This window comes from Salmo salar, chromosome 12, assembly GCF_965601325.2.
Source record: "Salmo salar chromosome 12, fSalSal1, whole genome shotgun sequence".
NCBI lineage: Eukaryota > Metazoa > Chordata > Actinopteri > Salmoniformes > Salmonidae > Salmo > Salmo salar.
In genome coordinates this window covers 59,816,290-59,841,808 of record NC_138302.1, presented here as the reverse complement: position 1 = coordinate 59,841,808, position 25,519 = coordinate 59,816,290, and the positions used below count along the sequence as shown (strand labels likewise).

At 39.1% G+C, this 25,519-nt stretch overlaps 1 protein-coding gene across 1 annotated transcript; it reads right to left on the bottom strand.

The window, feature by feature from the left end:
• Positions 1 to 479: 479 nt before the first annotated feature.
• On the bottom strand, positions 480 to 25,052 carry LOC106565344 (sodium- and chloride-dependent GABA transporter 2). Its single transcript, XM_014132341.3, has 15 exons — positions 24,886 to 25,052; positions 16,843 to 17,051; positions 14,612 to 14,746; positions 13,307 to 13,447; positions 12,874 to 12,964; positions 12,601 to 12,733; positions 12,354 to 12,488; positions 11,854 to 11,957; positions 10,149 to 10,273; positions 9,868 to 9,980; positions 9,555 to 9,692; positions 9,112 to 9,214; positions 5,863 to 5,963; positions 3,555 to 3,725; positions 480 to 1,479 (listed from the first exon to the last, which is right to left on the bottom strand). The coding sequence occupies exons 1-15, from the start codon at positions 24,954 to 24,956 to the stop codon at positions 1,318 to 1,320; spliced, it is 1,932 nt and encodes a 643-aa protein (XP_013987816.1). The 5' UTR covers positions 24,957 to 25,052; the 3' UTR covers positions 480 to 1,317.
• Positions 25,053 to 25,519: the final 467 nt, after the last annotated feature.

Genomic DNA, 25,519 nt, shown 5'->3' with positions numbered 1-25,519 from the left:
GTACAAACAACTGTCTGAAGCTACGAGTATTCATTTTTCATATCAGGCTAAATTCACCTCAGACACAATTGAAGGTGGGGTGAGCTCTGTGTTGGTTTAGCCTGAACTGGCAGTTAATGATAACTGCTGTTACCTACTGGTCTTATCAGTAACTCATAGAAGGGCATTGTTCCCGTATTAGTCTTCAGCTCGGCTATAGAACAGAGTCTGTACCCTCTGGGGAAAACGTATTTACAGTCAGTGGAATGATGATGTCTCTGTTTAATTGCCTCAGAGTAGGAGCGCTTATCTAGGTTCAGTTTAGCCTTTTCTATGATCCTAGATCAGCACTTCTACTCTAGGACGCTTTATGAATACAGGCCCAGGTCTCAGATTAAAGTTAGGTCTGAATATCGGAAGAGATTTCTGTTGCGAATTACACTTTTTATTTAAAGTACTCCAAAGAATAAGGGTGGGAAAATGACATATAAATCTCGGCACAAGGTTTAATGATTTTATTGATATTGGCATCAAATCCTATCTCGGTATTGTGCAGTGTTTCTACTATATATGCATCTACCCAATCCCTTATAATTAACCATCGATACGTTTTCACAATTGTTATACTTCACAAAGTCTTAAGAAATTACATAGTAGTAGAAAAAACTACTGTATGTCGGAATATTAAACCCACCCAAAAAAAAGATAAAATGTATCTTTAAAAAAAAAAATTTTGTTCACTTGTTTATACAGACTCAGTTAACCAACTGGTACCAATGTTTTGTTTCCACCATTGTTGTGTGACAGGTGTTTGATCTATCCATCCATTACTCTGCCAAGACCCAAGTCTGCCATGACCTGGTTACTCTGCCATGACCTGGTTAATTTTGCCGGACCTTACTCAATATCTCACTTCAGATGCTTTCTCTGCATTCTGACATGAGACTGCAAGATTGACCTGTAATTCTAATAATTCTAGGTTGGGTTCTCTGGACCAAACAGAATGACCGCATCTCTCTCTTTCACATCAAGACTTTCCAGAATGAGTGGTTCTACGTCTCATCAGCGCTACATACAGGAAATAGTGTGTGTTTTGGAGGAAATAGTGTGTGTTTTGGAAACACTTGCCCACATCGCCCTCCCAAGAAAAAGGCATGGGGTGGATTATGTTCTGTACTATACTTTTCTAAGCCACTCAGACCAAGCGAAGGGTCACATAAGCCTCTGTTACACAACGGGAAGTATTTGTATTGTTTATGTCAGGACCTTGAGTGACTGGCTGGACCTGCTTATCTCTAGTCCTATAGGGATGGTGGCTGAGAGAGGGGGCCAGTGTCTCTACAGGGGGCCAGTGTCTCTGTCTAGGAGGTTGTGGCCCCAGGCTGGTATCTCCATGTCCCCCAGGGGTCTGTCTTGCTCTGACTGCTTGGCCAGGAGGGAATTCTTTTGGGCCTTGGTCATGGGGAGATCTTCTGACGGCGTGGTGAGGATGGACAGTCTCTGAGGAGTAATAGAGAGGACAGAGGAGCATTTCAAAGACAGATCACCAAAGGAATGAGACATAAAATAACTGGTGATGTTTGCAGAACGTTGATTGTTTGTCTTCTTTTCTTAGTTGGTAGAAGAAACAACATCATCAGTGTGTATTGGGGAGTAAATGGGGTTTGGGTTATGGATCTGATCATTGCATAATTAGAGACATAACTAGCGATAACAACACAAGTTGTACCTGCCACTTTTTAAAAGATCTGAAGTTTGGAATTGATAGTGAGAAATTAACCATGGCCTCTAATGACCATTGCTCCATCTTTGGAGGATGTACTCAAAGACTTAGCCTCTATCTTTGACCTACGTAACTAGCTATAGCTAGGCTACCTATGATATAGTGCTTGTTTTTTTGTTGCTTATGGACCACTTTTTGAGATGCTTTTCTGTTTTGAAACTCCAGTGCTTGACTTGGGCTGAGACAGTTGCCGGTACTCATGTTTGGTGCCGGTACTGTTTACATTTAGGTGCATGAGCTCCACAACACTATTGAGATAATATTCTATAAGAGGAACAGGAGCTCAAGCAGTTAAAAGCTGTTAGGGACAGATGTTCCGCTAGCGGAAATACAAACACCTAAAAAATGCTAGAACTTCAATTTCTCAAACATATGACTATTTTACACCATTTTAAAGATAAGACTCTCGTTAATCTAACCACACTGTCCGATTTCAAAAAGGCTTCACAGCGAAAGCAAAACATTAGATTATGTCAGGAGAGTACCCTCCCAAAAATAATCACACAGCCATTTTCAAAGCAAGCATATATGTCACAAAAACCAAAACCACAGCTAAATGCAGCACTAACCTTTGATGATCTTCATCAGATGACACTCCTAGGACATTATGTTATACAATACATGCATGTTTTGTTCAATCAAGTTCATATTTATATCAAAAACCAGCTTTTTACATTAGCATGTGATGCTCAGAACTAGCATACCCACCGCAAACTTCCGGTGAATTTACTAAATTAATCACGATAAACGTTGACAAAAAACATAACAATTATTTTAAGAATTATAGATACAGAACTCCTTTATGCAATCGCGGTGTCCGATATTAGCTTTTCGGTGAAAGCACATTTTGCAATATTCTGAGTACATAGCCCGGCCATCACGGCTAGCTATTTTGACACCCACCAAGTTTGGCACTCACCAAACTTAGATTTACTATAAGAAAAATTGGATTACCTTTGCTGTTCTTCGTCAGAATGCACTCCCAGGACTTCTACTTCAACAACAAATGTTGTTTTGGTTCAAAATAATGCATAGTTATATTGAAATAGCTCCGTTTTGTTCGTGTGTTCAGGTAACTATCCGAAGGGTGACGCACCAGCGCGTTTCGTGACAAAAAAATTCAAAATATTCCATTACCGTACTTCGAAGCATGCCAAATGCTGTTTAAAATACATTTTTATGCGATTTTTCTCGTAAAATAGCGATAATATTCCAACCGGGAGACGTTGTATTCGTTCAAACAGTGAAAGAAAAAAATGGAGTCGTCTCGTGCACGCGTGCGCCAGTGTCATTGTCCTCAGAAGGACCACTCACAAAAACCCCTGCTGTTTTTCGCACAGAGACTGCAGAGCTATCATTCCACTTTCTGGCGCCTTCCTAGAGCCAATGGAAGCCTTAGAAAATGTCACGTTACAGCAGAGATGCTGTATTTTTGATAGAGAGGCTACAGAAGGACAAGAAATGGTCAGACAGGGCACTTCCTGTATAGAATCTTCTCAGGTTTTGGCCTGCCATATGACTTCTGTTATACTCACAGACACCATTCAAACAGTTTTAGAAACTTTTGAGTGTTTTCTATCCAAATCTACTAATTATATGCATATTCTAGTTTCTGGGCAGGAGTAGTAACCAGATTAAATCGGGTATGTTTTTTATCCGGCCGTGAAAATACTGCCCCCTATCCCTAACATGTTAAACATTTTAGGTGCCGGTACTCAGCTCCGGTGAGCTCCTGCCCAAGTCAAGCAATGGGAAACTCTATAGAAACATAATAAATGATGTCCCTATTTACCTGTCGCAGTGTACCAGGAGTGATGCTCACGATGTACACCATCCATAATGGAACCATGAGGGTGGAGGAGAGAGTGAACCACCAACCAACGGCGGAACCCCACCAAGGATACTGAAAGGTGTTGTTGAACTTCAGTGGGGAAAACTTTATCAAGGAGAAGACAAATGTAGCCTAGAACAAAAAATATGGATGGAGGTTGTAAAATAAACATTAAAGAACACAATGTATTTTCCGATAGCATTGTACTAATTATAACATATTATGGTAACAGTGAGGGTTGAGTGAGGACAGAGATGAACAAGATAAGGTTAAGAACAAGGTTATGGTTTCTCCAGTACATTTAGGTCAGGCTTCTGGTGAAGCATTTATAATGGTCTAATAAAAGGCATGAGCTGGCGCAAGCCCAATATGTTCCCCCTGTTGATGATGCTCATCATGCATTATAGTTGAAACTAAAGATTAGATTTAACAAACATGTTATGAAATTGGAAACAATGAAATATACATTACTAGTAATAAGTTTGGACACACCTAATCATTCAAGGTTTTTCTTTATTTTTACTATTTTCTACCTTAGTAGCAGTGGTGTAGAATAATAGTGAAAACATCAAAACTATGAAATAACACATATGGAATCATGTAGTAACCAAAAAAGTGTTACACATATCAAAATATATTTTATATTTGAGATTCTTCAAATTATACACCCTTTGCCTTGATGACAGCTTTGCACACTCTTGGCATTCTCTCAACTATCTTCATGAGGTAGTCACCTGGAATGCATTTCAATTAACAGGTGTGCCTTGTTAAAAGTTAATATGTGAAATTAATGCGTTTGAGTCAATCAGTTGTGTTGTGACAAGGTAAGGGTGGTATACAGAAGATAGCCCTATTTGGTAAAATACCAAGTCCATAAGATTGCAAGAACAGCTCAAATAAGCAAAGAGAAATGACAGTCCATCATTACTTCAAGACATGAAGGTAAGACAATGAGGAACATTTCAAGAACTTTGAAAGTTTCTTTTGAGTGCAGTTGCAAAAAACATCAAGGGCAATGATGAAACTGGCTCTCATGAGGACCGCCACAGGAAAGGACAACCCAGAGTTACCTCTGCTGCAGAGGACAAGTTCATTAGAGTTAACTGCACCTCAGATTGCAGCCCAAATAAATGCAAGTTCAATTCAATTAGAGTTCAAATAACAGATACATCTCAACATCAACTGTTCAGTGGAGACGGAATGAATCAGGCCTTCATGGCCAAATTGCTACAACGAAACCACTACTAAAGGACATCAATAATAAGAAGAGACTTGATTGGGCCAAGAATTATTTGCAATAGACATTAGACCAGTGGAAATCTGTCTTTTGGTCTGATGAGTTAAAATTTGAGATTTTTGGTTCCAACTGCCGTGTCTTTGTGAGATGCAGAGTAGGTGAATGGATGATCTCAGCATGTGTGGTTCCCACCGTGAAGCATGGAGGAGGAGGTGTGACGGTGGGGGTGGGGGGGTTGGAAAATAATTCCTCATGAAGCTGATTGAGAGAATACCTAGAGTGTGCAAAGCTGTCATCAACGCAAAGGGTGGCTACTTTGAAGAATATATTTTGATTAGTTAACACTTTTTTGGTTACTACATGATTCCATATGTGTTATTTCATAGTTGTGATGTCTTCACTATTATTCTACAATGTAGAAAATAGTAAAAATAATGAAAACCCTTGAATGAGTAGATGTGTTCAAACTTTTGAGTGCTACTGTATATTTGAAATTAAACTAAACAGTAATGTATGTTGATGTTAATCCCATGCTTGTGCTAATGATAACAATAGGCTAATATATTAAATATGCTGTAAACTATTATCTTCTAACTGTTTCACTAAATTCATTCTAATCAACCTAGTAACTATGACACACCCCTCACTATTGTCATCAGTTGCACTAATTGCACTGTTTGGTCTACATAACCTGGTTCAAGCATTCATGACATCACCCTGAAGAAGGAACAATGATGCCGAAAGGTTGGTGGTTTACCCAATAAATTACAGTGAGTTTATACATAGAGCGTGCGACTCTCTTTGTTTTTATAGAAGCATTTATAATGAACATAAAGTTAGGATTATCTACTTTACATAGGTTACACATCGGCATCCATTTGATTTCTATTTCTCTGTATTGTCATCTTAACTTTTGGTTTTCTGTAAATCACTTGTATTACTCTGACAACGTCATGTTTACTATAAATATAATTGGAAAAATAACAAAATAAATTTGCTGTTGAGAGTGGGGTGTAAATAAATAAAACTTACAGTGCAGATGACTGGAGTGACATACTTCAAACAGTACTTAATGATGGGTAATGGTCGATAACCGATCATGTCTTCTATATTATCGTACAGACGGTCTGCACCTGTGGAGTAAACATATCAACAGAGACTCAAAATAACAGCAGTCAATAAAAGTGTTTGGTCAGTTGGTCTGTCAAATACCCAGGTAAACATTCTCAAACCACCAAGTGACAGACTGGTTTAAACAATTGCAGATCAGGAAACCTGGACAACAGCTCTAACCAGGGTTTCCCAAACTCGGTCCTGGGCCCCCCACAGCTGATTCAAATAACCAACTCATCATCAAGCTTTTATTATTTGATTCAGTTGTGTAGTGTTATGGCAAAAAACAAAACATGCACCCAGGGGTGGGCCCCAGGACCGAGTTTAGGAAACACTGGTTCAAGGTACCTGTATTTATTTGTTTAGAAAATAAGAGCTCACGTTATGGCCAATCTTCTGAAAAAGTGGTGAAAAAAAATCTAAGTAATATTAAAAGAGGACCAGTGTCACATGTACTCTCTCTCCGGCTCTCTAGGTCACCAAGGCCACTCATTATTATGCAAACCTGTCACCATCGTTACGCGCACCAGCACCTTATCAAACTCACCTGCACTTCATCACCTTCCTGATTACCTTCCCTATATCTGTCACTCCCTTTGGTTCCTTCCCCAGCTGTTATTGTTTTTGTTCCGGTGTTCATGTCTGTACGCTTCTTGTTTTGTTCTATGTTCATTTAGTTATTCAATTCACTCCCTGTACTTGCTTCCCGACTCCCAGCGTACATGTTACAACCAGAACCTGTGATGTGAATCATCAAGGACTCGGGACTATAATGTTCTATCTGCAAAATTAATAGTTTTGAGATAATGAGAATGTTTCAAGTCCCAGATCTCAGAAGTGTTTTGTGATGTTCTTCTATTTTCAAGTATATCACCTTATGTACAATTATTTGTTATTGACAACCCAGCATTGTGTGATTGGATTGCATGTAGAACCTTATAGCACCAAGTTAAAAGGTGTTTGCATAGATATAACTTTTCGATTTTTCATTTTTTCATTGTAAATGGACTTTTTCAAAAACACTACATATCTCACACGTAAAAGACCACCTAAAGAGCAACTCTATGTGAATATCTCATTTTTCACCAACATGTCAGAACCTTATAATCCCAAGGTAACGAGGTGTTGTTTCACATCAATGTCCAAAGTGGCAATGTGTGCCAGAGGAACAACTTGGATAATGCCATAAACACCTTGAACAGAAACATCCTGAGGGAAGCTGACCTGCAATTAGGGTTTCTGTGATTGATGGAATGGGCCCATGCAGGGTATTTTACAGCTCCTTGTTATCAGGGATCCTTGGGACGTTCCTACACCATTGAAGTTGACATTTAAAATGGTTAAGGTAAGGGCTAGTGTAAGGAAGGTCCTGTTAGGGCTAGGGGGCAGTATTTGCACGGCTGGATAAAAAAAATGTACCCGATTTAATCTGGTTACTAATCCTACCCAGTAACTAGAATATGCATATACTTATTATATATGGATAGAAAACACTCTAAAGTTTCTCATTTGGCAGGCAAAACCCTGAGACATTTTCTGACAGGAAGTGGATACCTGATGTGTTATATTACCTTTAAACCTATGCCATTGAAAAACACAGGGGCTGAGGAATATTTTGGCACTTCCTATTGCTTCCACTAGATGTCACCAGCCTTTACAAAGTGTTTTGAGTCTTCTGGAGGGAGATCTGACCGAACAAGAGCCATGGAACGATGATGGCCCATTAGACACCTGGCGCGCGAGTTCATGTTGGGTACCCTCGTTCCAATACGTTATAAAAGAGTATGCATTCGTCCACCTTGAATATTATTCATGTTCTGGTTAAAAAAGGCCCTAATGATTTATGCTATACAACGTTTGACATGTTTGAACGAACGTAAATATATTTTTCCCCCTCGTTCATGAAGTGAAGTCCGGCGGGCTTAGATCATGTGCTAACAAGACGGAGATTTTTGGACATAAATGATGAGCTTTTTTGAACAAAACTACATTCGTTATGGACCTGTGATACCTGGAAGTGACATCTGATGAAGAGAATCAAAGGTAATGGATTATTTACATAGTATTTTCGATTTTAGATCTCCCCAACATGACGACTAGTCTGTATCGCAACGCGTATTTTTCTGGGCGCAGTGCTCAGATTATTGCAAAGTGTGATTTCCCAGTAAGGTTATTTTTAAATCTGGCAAGTTGATTGCGTTCAAGAGATGTAAATCTATAATTCTTTAAATGACAATATAATATTTTACCAATGTTTTCTAATTTTAATTATTTAATTTGTGATGCTGACTTGACTGCCGGTTATTGGAGGGAAACGATTTCCTCAACATCAATGCCATAGTAAAACGCTGTTTTTGGATATAAATATGAACTTGATAGAACTAAAAATGCATGCATTGTCTAACATAATGTCCTAGGAGTGTCATCTGATGGAGATTGTAAAAGGTTAGTGCATCATTTTAGCTGGTTTTATGGTTTTGGTGACCCTGTCTTTGAATTGACAAAACATTACACACAACTCTTGCAAATGTACTGTCCTAACATACTCTAAATTTATGCTTTCGCCGTAAAACCTTTTTGAAATCGTAAAACGTGGTTAGATTAAGGAGATGTTTATCTTTCAAAGTGTGTAAAATAGTTGTATGTTTGAAAAATTTGAATTTTGACATTTATTTGGATTCAAATTTGCCGCTCTTGAAATGCACCTGCTGTTGATGGAGTGCACCACGGGGCACCTGCGTCCCACCTAGCCCATAGAGGTTAAGGTAGGGACGTCCCAAGGATCCCTGATAGCACTGACCATGTTTTACTGTTATCTTTTCGTAAGACCTACAATGATAGTGGTAACACTTAATAATAACTTACATGAAAATACCTTCATAAATGTTTGTAATATAAAACAAGGTTTAGATAGCTGGCTAGACAAACTTACCTAGTAAACTATAACATGTTAGCTGACATGGGTTAATTGGGTGAATGTCGGTGACTGACATAACAAGAGGAAAACTGCGGCTGCACTACCACATTTCAAAATGTCACATTGTGTATTCTACTATCTTAACTAACAGTAAGTTGAGACCCCGACTGACATTGAACAAAAGTGGTTGCAGGCCCTAAGCGGCTGCTTATACCTAAAAATGGCACTGGGAGTAGGTCAGGCTAACTCACCATAAACCCAGCTGATACACACTGACTGTAATATAGCGAAGAGAAGCAGAGTCATCCCACTGCAGGCATAGTAATCAAACAGCTGGAAGATATACAGGCCTCCCTGCAAATAGAGGAGGGGTAGAAAGAGAAAGAAAGTATAAGGTACAGTCTTACTGAGCACAACAATATGACTATAATCTACATCCAGGGTGTACAAAACACTCAGACAATGATCGTAGGTGTGTCCAGCAGCCCAATCGCTTACAGAATAAGTGGAATCTACCAACAATTATGCAGAACGAGTAGGCATGTTGAAACACAGGGATATGTTGAAACAGATCACTTGGGAGGTACATTATCGATCATATATCTAGTTACTGTCATGATTGATCTAATAATGATGGCCTTGAAATTCTATATTTTATATCCTTATAGAATGATGACTTCAAATGACCTCTCACCTCTGTGACCATGACCAGGCCGATGAAGAAGCTACCCACACTGATGATGAGGAGGAGGATTTTACGCCGATGGCCAACCAGGAAGAAAGAGGGATTCATGTCTGAGATACCTGTCACCAAAGCCTCCAGACCTACAAACTGAAGGAAAGAGAATTGGGAAGTTTAGTGGAAACTCTCTTCTTTGAAATACTAGCTACTCATTCACAGGTTCACATCCATTAGTTTAGTGATGATTGTAGCATCTATTGTAGGTTATGTAATTATACTTCGCAAAGAAAATATTCCGTAGACCTTCAGGGCCACTCTAACACACCTCACTGTCTAACCCCAGTAGGATTATCATGATGAAGAAGAAGATGGCCCAAAGCTGGGGTAATGGCATCATGGCCACGGCACGAGGGTAGGCGATGAATGCCAGGCCAGGACCTGTATGCAGCAACACAGGTAAACTCATTACCGAACTCTCAGGGGCAGAGGGAAGATTTAGCTCCTTCAAATGCTAAGACACCTGTCTTGTAACAAAGCAGAATTTAGAAGGGTATGTTAATTTGTTTATTCATTAATTCATTCGTATCTCACTGCTGCAACACTTACCTGATTCCGCCACGGTTGAGATGTCTGTCCCTTGTTCATAAGCCATGAAGCCCAGAACAGAGAATATCGCAAAACCGGCCACAAAGCTGGTTCCACTGTTCAAAAGGCACAGGTACACACAGTCCCTAAAAAGAGATTCACTTCCCTGTTAGTCACAACGCAAAGGCATCCAAATGACCTACAATATGGGGATCGTCAAACTTTCCAGATACCATACCATTTCTGCAACCCAACCTCCAAAGAATTATGTGCACAGGGGATGTTTTTGCTGGCAAGAGAAAACTTTCTGCCTGCACATTTTATGTAGTGTCGTGATGTTGTATTGATTAATGTGACGACTGTTGTTCATCGAATAAATAACTGTTTATAATTACGTGATTAAATGAATCAGGTAATTATTAACTCAGCAACCTGGGGCATCATGGGAAAGTTTGGTTTTATTGAGGTTACATTTCCCAAATTAACTCAAAGAATGTCACTATATTGATTTTACAACAGTCGCTAATTCATTAATTTCCTCTACAGTCTCGTCCTGAACATCGCATAATCTGTGAATCTGCACAAACCCGAGTCCCACTAAATAAGTCTGTACCTCACCAATTGAGTTGATTATTTATTTACTAACAAGCTAAAATGATAGTACTTTGTATAAGATTCACAAACACACAGTCTAGGCTATTGATTAGAACTTAGTACAATGAAACAGGACCCTAGCAGGTCAACACAGTATGACACAAAATGGGGATTTAAAAAGAAAGAAAGGCACATTTGGGAACATTTGTAAACTATGCTAAGTTTAGCCCTAACCTTGCCCTGAACTGCCGCTCTTATGGGTCAGAATATAATGATGTAATTACGTGTCGAAGGTCTCCGGTGGGGTAGCTCCTCGTGTACCGAGTTCCTCCTTCTCCTCTGATTGCGGCACCTCCGATGTTACCGGGTATAAGTCTCTGATTGTCCACACGATGTAAGTGTCCTTTGTCTTAGTGGTCTGTTATCCACGCCCTTGTTCTGAAAAAGGGTCTTCTGAGGACGGCTAATTAGCCGTATAGTTGGTTCCAGCGTGGGAATGAAAGCAGTGTAGACACACGGTTCCCTGGAGAGAATAACCGGGTGGTCCTGCTCGAATTCACCCTCTTCGACACAGCTACTCATCTGTAGCATAGATTAAGAGGTTCCATTGTCTTCTTCGACCTTGTGTTGCATTTTGGGTTTGCAACTACTGTACCTCTGACCGTGACCCTGGTCACCTAGTCTGCTATGTAAATTCTAAACTCACATGTTTAATATCCTCGGGTCAGAAATGGGCGTTTCCGTCTTTATGGTAAGTTCTCTTGGCGTCGCTAGTTACGAGGCAAGGTCTGGATTTTACTCAGATCCAATTTAGACAACTAACTTCACATTTCATCTTTACAAAAACATTCTATTTCATCTGGACATTTTCCACATAACATACAGTATGTAAACATCAGGTACATATTATGAAGACTCTTCAAGTTACAATGTTTCCTTTATAACGTCGTAATTTAACTTTTAATAACATAACAAAAATGACACTCATTTTCATATTCCATCTATCGTCATTACCCCCATTTTGGCTGACAAAAGTCCATTTATTGCATGTTACTGTTCTGAGGTAGGTTCTCCATAGGCCCATCATACATTCCATTCCTCCACTTTTTGTGTACTTAATTCTTCCACTCACTTGTAACAGTTGTTGTCATACTTGTTGTAGCTGCCAAGTGCAGTCAGACAGCCGATGCAGATAGCATAGGAAAAGAAGATTTGTGTTCCAGCATCCATCCATACCTGTGAGACACACCAGAGAGAGACACAATAGTCTTCATAGTTTCACAATTCCGATACACTAGTCTCATCCCAGGGTATTAGAGGTGAATTCAAATGGTACCTATTTTGACCTTCAAGCTATAAGTCAACAGGATATGCATTTGCTTTGAAATTCAGAGTAATTTTTTTATTAGATATTGATATTGTAACATATCTGATGCTCTTAAACCAGAAACTGTTCCACCAAGGGAGTTACGTTTCTTGTGCCAGTGGTAATGATTGCTGCCCTCGGTCATGTTGAAAAGGGTTCAAACACCGGCAGAGACGTTACCATGTATCCCCCACGAATCACTACAGTATGTACTGATAGTTTCTGTTACACCTGGACACAAATTATACAGTGAAGTGTGTTCCTACCTGTGGGTCAGTGAGGCGGGCTGGGTCTGGGTAGAGGTAGAACTTGATACCATCTATTGCCCCCGGCAGTGTGAGTCCACGGACCAGCAACACCACCAGCATCAGATAGGGGAAGGTGGCAGTGAAGTAGACCACCTGAGGGGAGGGGGACCAGACCAGCATTACATTCCCTCAGTCTATGACTCATCTTAACAACTCTACAGTGTTCATGGTGTCATCAGGTTGAATGGCAGAGATCCCATCTTACCTTCCCAGTAGACTTCACTCCTTTCCAGACACAGAAGTAACAGAGAATCCATGACAGTAGAAGACACAGAGCCAGCTCCCAGCGAACACTGCCTAGCTTGTTTGGACTGTCTGTGAGACTCAAAACTCTTCTCCTGAAAATCATATTTTCAGTTTAAATCCCACCACTTGCTTTTCACCCTTCTCTCTTTGCCTCCTAAGGCAAATAGCCATGATTTTCATCTGTAAGGACTTAATAAGGAGTTGATAAATTGGAATGATTTTGTGTACTCACTCCCAGAACTCTCTCACTGGCGATGTTGCGTTTCCTGCTACTGTCCAATTTAGATGTCCCACTACTCTTTTGTTAAACTCCGTGCAGGTTGCTGGTTAGGAGGAAATTATACAATAACAAGCATGTCTCAGAACTCTCAGAATCGTTCCTGGATAAGGAGACATTAACAAAATAATACCTCACTTGTCAAAAACAGAATATCTCAGTTTGAAGTGGTGTCCATAAATTTAAGATACTATCTGTCATTTGGGCATGACAAAGGTATGTCTACACACTGAAGTTAACCAGGTCCCAGATCTGTTTGTGTTCTTTGCAATGCAAACTCCATTGCTGTTTCTTGTCAATCCAAACTGGTTTGTTATGACAATGAGTGACATGCAGTTGGTATGACAGCACAAGCAGACTGGCACTCAGGCTACTCTGAAGTACATACCTGTGTTCCAGCTGTTTCTACAACTGGCCCAGGGGAGCTCAGAGCTGAATGAGGAGAAGAGGTAGAAGAAGGCCCAGGCTAGAATGATGATGTAATAGATGCTGGAATATAGAACCACCACCTGACTACCATAACCCAGTCCTGAGGAGGAGGAGGAGGAAGAGATTTTACAGACAAACATGAAGATGTAAATGTAAAAAAAGGCTTCTTCTAAGAAATATATGTGACATATATTAATTCCAATCACATTCTCAACCTAAAACCATAAAAAAACATTTAACTGTGATTCTTTTTGATGTGGATTAGACTCCTTTCAAAGTCACCAGCCCCGATTAATAAGTTATGGTGGTATTCCAACAAGACAGACATTTGTGAATGTTTGAACGCAGGACAAGTGTCCTGAATGCACGTGTTGTGTCACTTTAAGGACTGTCACTTACTCTATCATGTAATAGCTCATGAATTAGTGTGAGCCTGAGTAATACTGTTAATGTTTAATCCAACCTTCATCCAATAACTTGAGTGAAATGTTTTGTTACTTTAACCCCTTTTTCATTTTTGAAGTTAAATCAGGTCAGAAACAGACCAGTCATCCCCCAAGGAATCTAAAATGTATCCTTACATTGTTTCAAACTGTTAAAGCAATGTGATCAAAATCATGGTGGATTGACTTGTACAAGTACAATAGCGCATTATCATTTACAGAAGGAAAAGCCTGCATGTACTGTGCATATATTGTACCTATTATGGCTAATTGTCTGGCCGTATATGTCACCCTCAAACAGCACATTCTTGACAAAGGCTCCAGACAGAAACCTTGAGTTTATGTGCTGAATACCAATTTAAATCATATTGACATTGCTTTGGATTACAATGCTACTTTCTCAAGTTTTGATATTGCAGCTAGGAGTTTTCCTGAGTACAAATACAACAAACAGACAAAGTTTGGTCTGCAGTCCCTCTAAATGTTATCTTTTCTTTACTGAAGGCTTTAGCCTTTCTTCCTTCTAGCTATCAGGCTTTCATGTCTATTTCCCCAAGATGGCATCCATCTTAGGAAGTAAATGCTATCAATGGTCAGACAAACACTGACAATTGAATCCCTAATATGGATGCAATACGTACAACAAGACCCTGTGGCCGCATTCATAAAGCATTCATATAGCATACCAGTAGGATGGCTGATCTAGGATCAGATTAGCCTTTTAGATCATAATGACTAAGCTTATATGGACAGAGGGGACCTGATTCGAGATCGGCAGTCTTACTCAATGAAAATTTATAAATATGAGCCCTGATATTTACCTTCAAACAGGGGGCAGATCTTCCTCCAGCAGGTGATGCTGCCCTGCGTGCTGTACTGGCCCAGGGAGGTCTCCAGGAGAAAGAGTGGAATGCCACAGGTGAACAGAAAGAGCACATAAGGGATGAAGAACACCCCTTATGAACAACACAAGTTAAACCACAATTAAACATATGGCCCAAGACCATAACTTAATGTTTCACTTCACGTGATTATTGTTTCACAAGACAAATATTTTTCACAGAAGCCATCTCAACCACCTCAAACCATCCCCCCCACTTCAGGTTTGAATGCATTTATACCACCCAGAGAAGAGAACGCAAGTATTTCTTATTTATATATTTTTAGGGGGTGGACCAGCTTTAATATTGTGGATAGACTGTCACTTCCATCAATGTAATTGTCTGCATCATTTCCAATCCCCATATATTTTTTTTGTGTAAATATATATACATAAACATGCATACATATCCACATACATATACATACATACAAATACACATACATATACATACATACAAATACACATACATATATGCATATCTTTTTAGTATATATTTTTATATATCTCACTGGTCATCCCCAAAGCCTTCCAGTTCTCTGCTGCCAATGACTGGATCGAATTGCAAAAATCTTATATAAGACTTATATTTCCTTCACTAACTTTAAACATCAGCTATCTGAGCAGCTAACCGATCGCTGCAGCTGTACATAGCCCGTCTGTAAATAGCCCTCCAATATGCCTACCTCATCCCCATATAGTTTTTTAAATGTACTTTTCTGCTCTTTTGCACACCAGTATTTCTACTTGCACATCATCATCTGCTCATCTATCACTCCAGTGTTAATTTGCTCAATTGTAATTACTTTGCTACTATGGCCAATTTATTGCCTTACCTCCTCACGCCAATTGCACACACTGTATATAGACTTATTTTTTTTCTATTGTGTTATTGACTGTACGCTTGTTTATTCCATGTGTAACTCAGTGTTGTTGTTTGTGTCGCACTGCTTTGCTTTCTCTTGGCCAGGTCACAGTTATAAATTAGAACTTGTTCTCAACTAGCCTATCTGGTTAAATAAAGGTGAAAAAAAATGTTTATATATATATATATATATATATATAAATAAAACCCTACCACCCCTCGCCCAATTTGAGTAAACTAATAAATAACAACACTTAGGTTTCTACTTCCAGCTTATACATACTATATACATTTTACAGACACAATCTAATTTACAATAGTTATATATATTTTTTTTTTTGTCCTGGCCTTCCTCTATTTCTGATGTTTATATTTGCCATACATTTGTAACTGTGCTATTTCACAAAAGTTCTGAACCTATATACATTTTACAGACCCCATATGTTTTACATTTGTTATCCCGTTGTTATTATTCCCACCCTTCAGCTCCATTCAACCCCTCCCATCTATCTCTTAACACCATCCATATTGGATTTCTATTTGCCATATATTTTTCAACTGTACTGTGATGCTTCACAAAAGTACTGAATCTTTCTATTCTCATAGTTTCTACAGTTTATAAATAAAAGATAAACATTTTTGCTAAAATAATTATTATTTTATTGATCAATTGACTATGACTTTTCCAATCACCTAGTATTGTTATCTCCAGCGTTAGCTCTAGGTAAATGTTGCAATTATTCAGCTACATATGGACGGTACCAAAATAAATGATCTAATGACTCTGCCTCCACACAGCAAATTCTGTAGAGCTGGGAAAATTGTATCCCCTACATATATATAACATTCTATTGGTTGCAAGAATTTAGCAAATTCATTTAAATTGAACAATCCAAAGTTTTGAATCTGGTGTCGTTTTACATGTCAATTCATAAACCATGTGCCATGGAATCGGAACATCGAAAATCTCTTCCCAACTATTTTGCAATTTATATGGCACAGCTGTCACTGTTTTGGTCCTTAAATGAAAATGGTATATATTTTTATTTAGCATAATTTTCTTTAACCAATTTTGGTCTTGCAGGGCCGACAGACAAGTTCCTTACTTGTTCCCCCTTCCACTTGCCTTTTCCATATTTGAGGTAATGCTGCAATCACTTGGTTGTAATTTTGGGTAGAGCAGACATTTCCACATGTCGGTGTTAGCTGCATGTGTGACATAACTCCACCAGTCCTATTTATGATATAATTCATAAAGATTACTTAAAAAAAAAAAATTCTATAAAAAGATGTGATGTGAGGCTCACCTCCTCCATTTTTGTAGCACAGATATGGGAACCTCCATACATTCCCCAAGCCTATGATCTGTCCGGCCACAGCCAGGAGGAACTCCAGCTTGCTGGACCACTGTCCCCTAGTCTGGGTGCTTGGCACAGGGACAGGATGGACCAGACCCATCTCCTGCTGGGAAAGCATATTGAACCTCAAATTGGGATCATTATGCTTTTCCATAACACTGAGGAAGACAAAGACAATGTTGGTTTTATGCGGTGAACACACATTTATCTACCATAGTCTGTGTGCTATGAAGACAGTATATGGGCACACAGCTAACAGCTACATATGACCAGCTACATGAGAACAGCTACATATGACCAGATACATGAGAACAGCTACATATGACCAGCTACATATGACCTGCTACATAGGCACACCTACATATGACCAGCTCCATATGACCAGCTACATATGAACAGTTACATATGACCAGCTATATATGACCAGCTACAGCTAGATATGACCAGCTACATATGACCTGCTACAGTACATATGACCAGCTACATATAAACAGTTACATATGCTGAGCTACATATGACCTGCTAGATATGACCTGGTACACATGACCAGCTACATATGAACACTTACATTTGACCAGCTACATATGACCAGCTACATATGAACAGCTAGAGTACATATGACCAGCTACATATAAACAGTTACATATGACCAGCTAGATATGACCTACTTCATATGACCAGATACATATGAACAGTTACATATGAACAGCTACATATGACCAGCTACATATGAACAGTTACATATGACCAGCTACATATGACCAGCTACATATGAACAGCTAGAGTACATATGACCAGCTACATATAAACACTTACATATGACCAGCTAGATATGACCTACTTCATATGACCAGATACATATGAACAGTTACATATGAACAGCTACATATGACCAGCTACATATGACCAGCTACATATGACCAGCTACATATGACCAGCTACATATGAACAGTTACATATGACCAGCTACATATGAACAGCTACATATGACCAGCTACAGTACATATGACCAGCTACATATGACCAGCTACATTACATATGACCAGCTACATATGATCTATGTGGGAGCAAAATTGCAGGATCATGTTATAATACTATAATTGCATGAAATGGTTGTTTTATGCAACAGAATAGAGGGTTGTTTTAACTCTATTGTGTCTGTGTGAACTGAAAGTGGGCCTCTTGGAGATTTAACACTGACATGAGATTCACAATGTCTTTGGGTGATACTGCATTCCAGAGCATTAGTTAATGTTTCTGTTCTATAAGGCACAAGGGAGAGATGGCTCGGAGCCAGACCCTGGTTTATACACAATGAGAACAGTTTTTACAGAAGATTTTTTCACCTTTATTTATTTCACCTTTATTTAACCAGGTAGGTCAGTTGAGAACAAGTTCTCATTTACAATTGCAACCTGGCCAAGATAAAGCAAGCAGTTTGACACATACAACAACACAGAGTTACACAGTAAAACAAACCTACAGTCAATAATATAGTAGAAAAATAAGTCTATATACAAAGTGAGCAAATGAGGTGAGATAAGGAAGGTAAAGGCAAAAAAGGCCATGGTGGCGAAGTAAATACAATATAGCAAGTAAAACACTGGAATGGTAGATTTGCAGTGGAAGAAAGTGCAAAGTAAAAATATAAATAATGGGGTGCAAAGATACTGTCTGTTGTGAATTATAAGTATCTTTCATACAAATGTTTACCTTGTGACCCATTCCATACATCTGTTGTTTGTCATATAGACTGAAGGGGGTGTATCTTGGCTATAAAACCTTTGTCACTTTGTCTCAGGGCTCTCAACGAATCATCTGGTGATTCGTCGACCAGCTATCCATTATCGTAGATCACCCAATTGATTCACTTTGTATGTTGTATTGACTTGCTCCCTTATTAATAAGTGAATAAAGATTTAGTTTAAGTATAACTCTGACTTGTGTGATAAGTTTGTTTCTTCTCATTTGATAGTAAATAAATTAACCACCACATTTGGTGACGAGGATGGGATGTGAATCTTCACTTGGTGACCGCTCCTGACGACCTGTGTAAATGGTGCACGAGGGATCCCTCAAACTTGGGATCTCAGGGAGACCACACTTCGGGAACGAAGCAGATTGACCCACCTTTGATCTGAGAGGCAGCGAGCCGAGTGGATACCACGTCCCGAGCTTAGTTTAAAAAAAGAAAGAGGTGAGCAAAACATGCAAAGTCGAGTTTTTAAGAAAAGCCTCTGTTACGTAGGCTCTGCGTCTGTATTCCTGTGTGAGGGGGGCACCTTGGAGGCGTAAACAGGGCCGAGTCAGTGGAGGATGATCTGAGAGATAGTCGACTCAAAGACACCTATCATTGGTCAGTTGCGGGCGACCTAGATCCGTCCTGACACTGAATTGAACACAGAGGGGATTGGCGCGGTCTGTAGGAGTGAGGGGCCAGGGTGACTGTGGGTTCTGTGTGAACACGGTACCTGGTGAAACCATATTGGAAGAAGTATCTCATTCTGAAAAGTGTCTGTGTGACCGTCTAAGTGACCCTCAGAAGTGGTGAATTCAAATTATTTTAAATGTGCTAACCAGGTATGCCCTGGGATTGGTCATTTAGTGTTAAACATCTAGTATCTGTGTGAACTAGTTTTGGCCATTTAATGTTAAAATGTCCGGAATCTATGTGACCTGGATGAAAACTAGAATCTGTGTGAACTAGGTAAGACCATTTATGATATATAGTATAAGATAGTAAGGTGCACCTGTAATTGTTTTAAACCTGTACCCCATTTCAGAAGTATTGAAAGATTTAAATGCATGAGTTGCATTATCATAGTAACTAACCATGAGATAGAAATGAGAAAATATCCCTGTAGGTTAAACTCTAATTGATTAGGCATGTTTGGGATTAGCATTGTGTGAATGTGATATGAGAGTTGTGTGAGTGTGTAAATAAGATATAGACATTTGCATAATAAGATGATTGAAATTTGGTAATAAGAGTTGATATAATGTTATTTTGGGGTTCTGTCCATCACTGCCCATCATAGAATATCTCAGGGTAGCATTGAGAGGGGGATGTTAGCAGCAAGTCTATTGTTTCTGGGAGGCTAGACTTTGCCTTGATTTTTGGGGGGGTTAGAGAACCGTTGAGGCCGGTCATTGTCCGGGAAACAAAAGTTGGGAGTATGTTTGGAGAGCTGCTTCGTAGCTGTGGAGACTTCGTAGCTGTGAGTACCTAAGAAATTCTTACACTTTATATGGGTTCTGTGACGATATGAAAATATGATGAATTGTATGTGTGTATAATCAATTACCGGAGATTTGATAAAGTAATACTGTGAATATAATGAAATGCAACTTAAACAACCCATACGTAGACGTACGTAGGTTTTGAGTTGGTCCCTTTAATGGATCATTTGATAAAGATGAGGTTTTGAGTTGGTCCCTTTAATGGATTATTTGATAAAGATGAGGTTTAAGCATTATAAAACTGTCAACAAAGTCTGGACAATAATCTCAGAAACTGATTGGAGTGTGTCCACTTTTGGTTAACTTACCCTAACGATGTAACTATAAAACGCTTATTGGATTTTCTACTTTCGGTTACTACATTTGAAATAAAACTGCCCTTGAGGCCTGAAAATTGTCTTTTTATTTTCTTCCCAGTGTGAGAGGAGTTGCTATATTTATTGAATAAACCTTTTTTAGTTAGAGCGAATTAAGATGGATTCTCTACGTAATTTGTAACGTCGTACAAAGCCTAGGCTAGCCATCAAACTAATTATCATTGCGGGATTAATGTGATGTAGCAAAGTAATTGAAATATGTTGCATGAGAAAACATAATCTGATTTTATTGAAAAGCGCAAGATCTGTTTCTTAGTCAATTAATGTCGATTTAACTCATTGACTGCAAATCTATTCCCTTTGCGCATGTGAGAATCTCTACGGAGAAACGCTTTGACAATTAATTAAGGTTATTTTCTGGGAATTGTGTCGTTATTATGTGCCAGATGTTAAGACTTACAAACCATTGTAATTGGGTTATTTGCAGGATTTATTTGTCATTTCAATAGCATTGGGTCAATGATATTGACAAAAAATGGGTTTCTGATTGTAATTCAAGTATTGGTACGTTTTGTCTGGACAGATACTTCCGCCAGTGTTTGTTTAAGATATAAACTGAACATTTTAACAACTTGCTTAGTTCAAATTGAAAGGCTAATTTATTCAACATATAGCGAGGCGATTTCGATGTAATACGTTGTCTGTTGCCTAAATGGTCTGCTGGAATAACATATTGAGAAAGGAATCATATTTAAATAACTTAATACATTTTGTTTTATTATGGACTGACTGATGTATTTTATAAATTTGGCGCATTACTTGATACTTTTAAAGTCTTGTACTTTTCATAAGTAGGAAGCCGGAAGAGAAGAGATAATTGTCAAGTTTGTTTTTAACCTTACGATAGAGGTAAAGGCAGAACGTTGTTTGAGAATGGGTTATATTTTTTTCCTACTGGTAAGAATAGAAGAGTTAGTCGTGCTCGCTGGGCTATATCGGGCTGTAAGGGATGTAGTGGGTCGTTTTCAGTAGAGGTCTGAATAGTTGAATCGGAAACAATCTGTGATTTCTGATTACTGTTGCTGGGTTTTATAGTTTAGGTAACACCAGTGAATTTGAGCAGGAAATGAATGTATTCTAACATTATAATCTGTTTCTATTACGTGGAATAATGTCTGGTCATTAAAATGGATTGCAGTTTTGAGTTTGAGATTATTTGTATTTTTACAGGAACAGTGCACATGAATCAACATTTCAGTAAAAGTGTCAGTTTTAGCCAGGGATAATTTTCAACCGCAGTCCCTGGGCAGGTTATTAAAAACAATTACAATAACAATACAGACAATCAATGAGCGGTGAGCACATAAACATAGACCAAGCAACACGTAGCACGCAAAAAGCAACAAAACAAAATCCATAAAAGCAACAAAGTGTTTCCACACCTCACCAGCTACAGACAACATGGAAAGCGACAGTGTATTCCAGACATGGGAAGCTCTCACAGAGAAAGCGGATTTACTAAAGGTGCTTTTCCTTAAGGGAACTATACAGTCACCTCTCATGGCAGACCTTGTGGATCTGCTGCCATAGGTTTGGGTTTTCTGTTTAACAAAAGTACTGAGTGGAGGGGGAGCCAGGCCATTTAGGATCTTGAATACAAGACATTTGTCGGTGTATTGCACAATATTTTTCCTACTCAGGAGCTCATACTTCCTATGGATGTAACAAGTGTGCTTCCTATCAAGCACTTTGAGAGCCTGTTTGTTGACCGACTAAATGGGTTTTAATGTTGTACAGCAAGCTTGGGCCCAACTAGACAAGCAGTATGTTAAGTGGGGGAGTATCATAGATTTGAAGTACAGTTTTGCTACCTCTGTACTCAAACAATTTTGTATATATCGGGAATTAGCTAGGTTGAATTTGGTTATTTGAGTTACCTTTTTCACCTGCTTTTAAAAGAGAGGCTGGAATCAAGTATGATGCCTTAAAATGTACTTAAAATCAGATACCACCTGAAGTTTCTCCCTTGACACATAGACATCTGGCTCAGTAGCATCAGTTGCCCTCTTTGTGAAGAACATGCAGACTGATTTTTGAGATGCGAACATGAGTCACTGAGCCACTTTGTAACCTGGACCATTACAGTAGTGAGTTCTTGTGCAGCTTGTTGTTTGCTCTTTGCATGCACATATATCGCTGTATCATCTGCTGTTACGTTCCCCAGTTTCTGTGTTGTAGTTTGTATATTTGTGAGTGAGTTTCAGGTAATGGCTTCCTGAAGTTCTCCAAGCAGCTGATTGGTCGGCCCCATCGATGATTGGAGAGCTTACCCCGCCCCCTCGTCAGGACGCAGCTGTCTCCAATTAACAACCCCACCTAAAGCTATATAAGCCAGTGTGCTGTTGCTCAGAGGACACACAGAGATGATTGCAGAGAGATATTTGCTGAGAGAGAGGTTGATGGCAGAGGGTTATATATGTTGGTTGTTTCTCAGAAAGAGAATTGGGTATGTACTTAGTTAGTTGTTGCTGAGTAAGCTTATTGTTATGTTCTGTGTTTAGTGCTCAGAGTTTTTCTTTAATGTCCTGGGTTAGTGTTTTCTCAGGTTTTGTTGTGAAGTAGTTTGTACATTTGTGTTATTCTGTTTCCTTTGTTCCCAGGTGGGAAGGGGAAGGCACCTAGGGAGTGCTTAGGCAAGAGGCCCGCGGGCATACATATACCCGTAGTAGTTTACTGTCTATGCACACTAGGAAAGACCTGGGCGGACCATCCCCTGTATTTTGGTTAGTGCACCAGGTGGTGCTAGTTAGGTAAGTAGTGGGTAGACAGGTAAGGTAGGAGAGGGGGCTTTGATATTTACTTTCTTTGCTTTGGTTCCGTCCAGCCCCTTTTCCCCAAACTTACCGTGTGAAGGAATAAATTCCCTGTTAATGGTATTCTCTGCCTATTTGTCATCCTTACTCACACCTACAGTCCATATCACTTTCACACCACGGAGAGTTAAGTTGTAGTAGGGTGTTGCGTTCCCTCTTTCTAGAGGCGTGCGTAACATCTGCATACGTTTGAACTTCAGACCCAGTACAGACAGAAGGCAAATCATGAATGTACAGTATTGACCCTTGGGCGGCATGGTGGCAGGTAGCCTAGTGGTTAGAGCGTTAGGCCAGTAACCGGAAGGTTGTTGGATTGAATTCCCGAGCTGACAAGGTAAAAATTTGTAGTTCTGCCCTGAGCAAGGCAGTTAACCGCCTGTTCCCCAGGCGCTGAAGACGTGGATGTTGATTAAGGCAGCCCCCCGCACCTCTCTGATTCAGAGGGGTTGGGTTAAATGCAGAAGACACATTTCAGTTGAATACATTCAGTTGGACAACTGACTAGGTATCCCCCATTCCCTTGGGGCAAGCCCACATCATAGCTAAGAGTTGGCGACAGTTAGTTTTGACAATTATGCTGCTAGGCAAGTCAGTTAAGAACAAATTCTTATTTACAACGACGGGGAACAGTGGGTTAACTGCCTTGTTCAGAATTACAGATTTTTACCTTGTTAGCTCGGGGATTTGATCCAGAAACCTTTCAGTTACTGGCCTAATGCTCTAACCACTAGGCTACCCATCGCACCATATGTGAATGCTGAAGGGGCATGGATTTGTGTAATGTGAACAAATAAACTCTCTTCGTTATGACTTTACAATGGACAGAGGAGAGGAGTGACAGAACATGAGCACTTAAATGAATAGGAAAAGGGGGCATAATACATCTAATGTACATTACTTGCAAAACTTTTAAAATGTAATGGAGAGTGATAATGTTACATCGAGTTTGACAGATGTATTTTTTTTATTACCTCATACCAAAGTCCACTGATTTCAACAGTTTAAAATATGCTGTACATTATGTAGTATTTCAACATATCAGCATGATCAACAATTGCTAACTGGATGGATGGTGTCTAATGACTGTGGATGGAATCTAAAACTTCAGCCAATGAAATATGATATAAATAAAAGCATTCTGTTAAGGCCTCTTTAAGGCCCATAGTGTGATTCCATATGTGCTATTTCATAGTTTTGATGTCTTCACTATTATTCTACAATCTAGAAAATAGTAAAAATAAAGAAAAACCCTTGAATGAGTAGGTGTGTCCAAACAATATTTTACAGAACATAAATGACCAGCCATTTACTAAGAAATAACATGTTAATGACACAGTAATTATGTTAAAGTAGTGTAAACATCCAGTGACTTTCAGGTGAGGGTCACGTCAAGAAAATCTGTTGCATTTTACAATACAGTGTAAGTACAGTATAACAATGAGTAATTACAATACTGCCGCACTGTACTTATAGGAATAATTCCACTGTAATAAGGGCACTGTAATATAAAGTGTTACCAAAACATCTAGCTCAAAGCAGTTAATGAAATCTGTAGTGCTCACCATTCTCCATGCTTTGTAGTTAAGCAGCATTCTTCAAGAATTTCCCCTGAACGCCTCTTAACTTCATTCATCACAACGTTTTTCTTGTATTTTTATGATTTGAATATTGTGCTATATTTGCCTATGTGGACCTACTGTAAGGCAGAGCGCTCTGAAAAGACAAAACTGAGAAAGATGCTCCTTTATTCTAAATGTTAGTAAATTATCTCCATTTCACGGTTTTGGCCAAAGAATACAGATCACTAAACTGTGTCACCACACAAAAAGTTATGTAAGACTGTGATGTAAAGGTGATGTTAGTTACTTATAAACAGACCCATTTAGGCTCTTTCACTGTTATCCCCCTAAAACCCCTACCCCCTAACAAAAAAACAATCACCTTACAGTTGTACTTGTTTTCTTTTACTAACATGTGTCTTTTCTACTAGCACTGACTTTGTAATGACTGGTTTTTACAAATACTGTGATATCTAGCAACCTTTAGTTGAATCAGCTTACTGTAAGTGGCTCTGGAGAAGAGCATCTGATAAATTATCAAAATGTAAATATTTAAGATATTGTTTAATTAAAATATATAAAATTTGGCCATCCGTGGCCCTTCAATAATTTGGTGCGTGACACCTCTGGTACCATA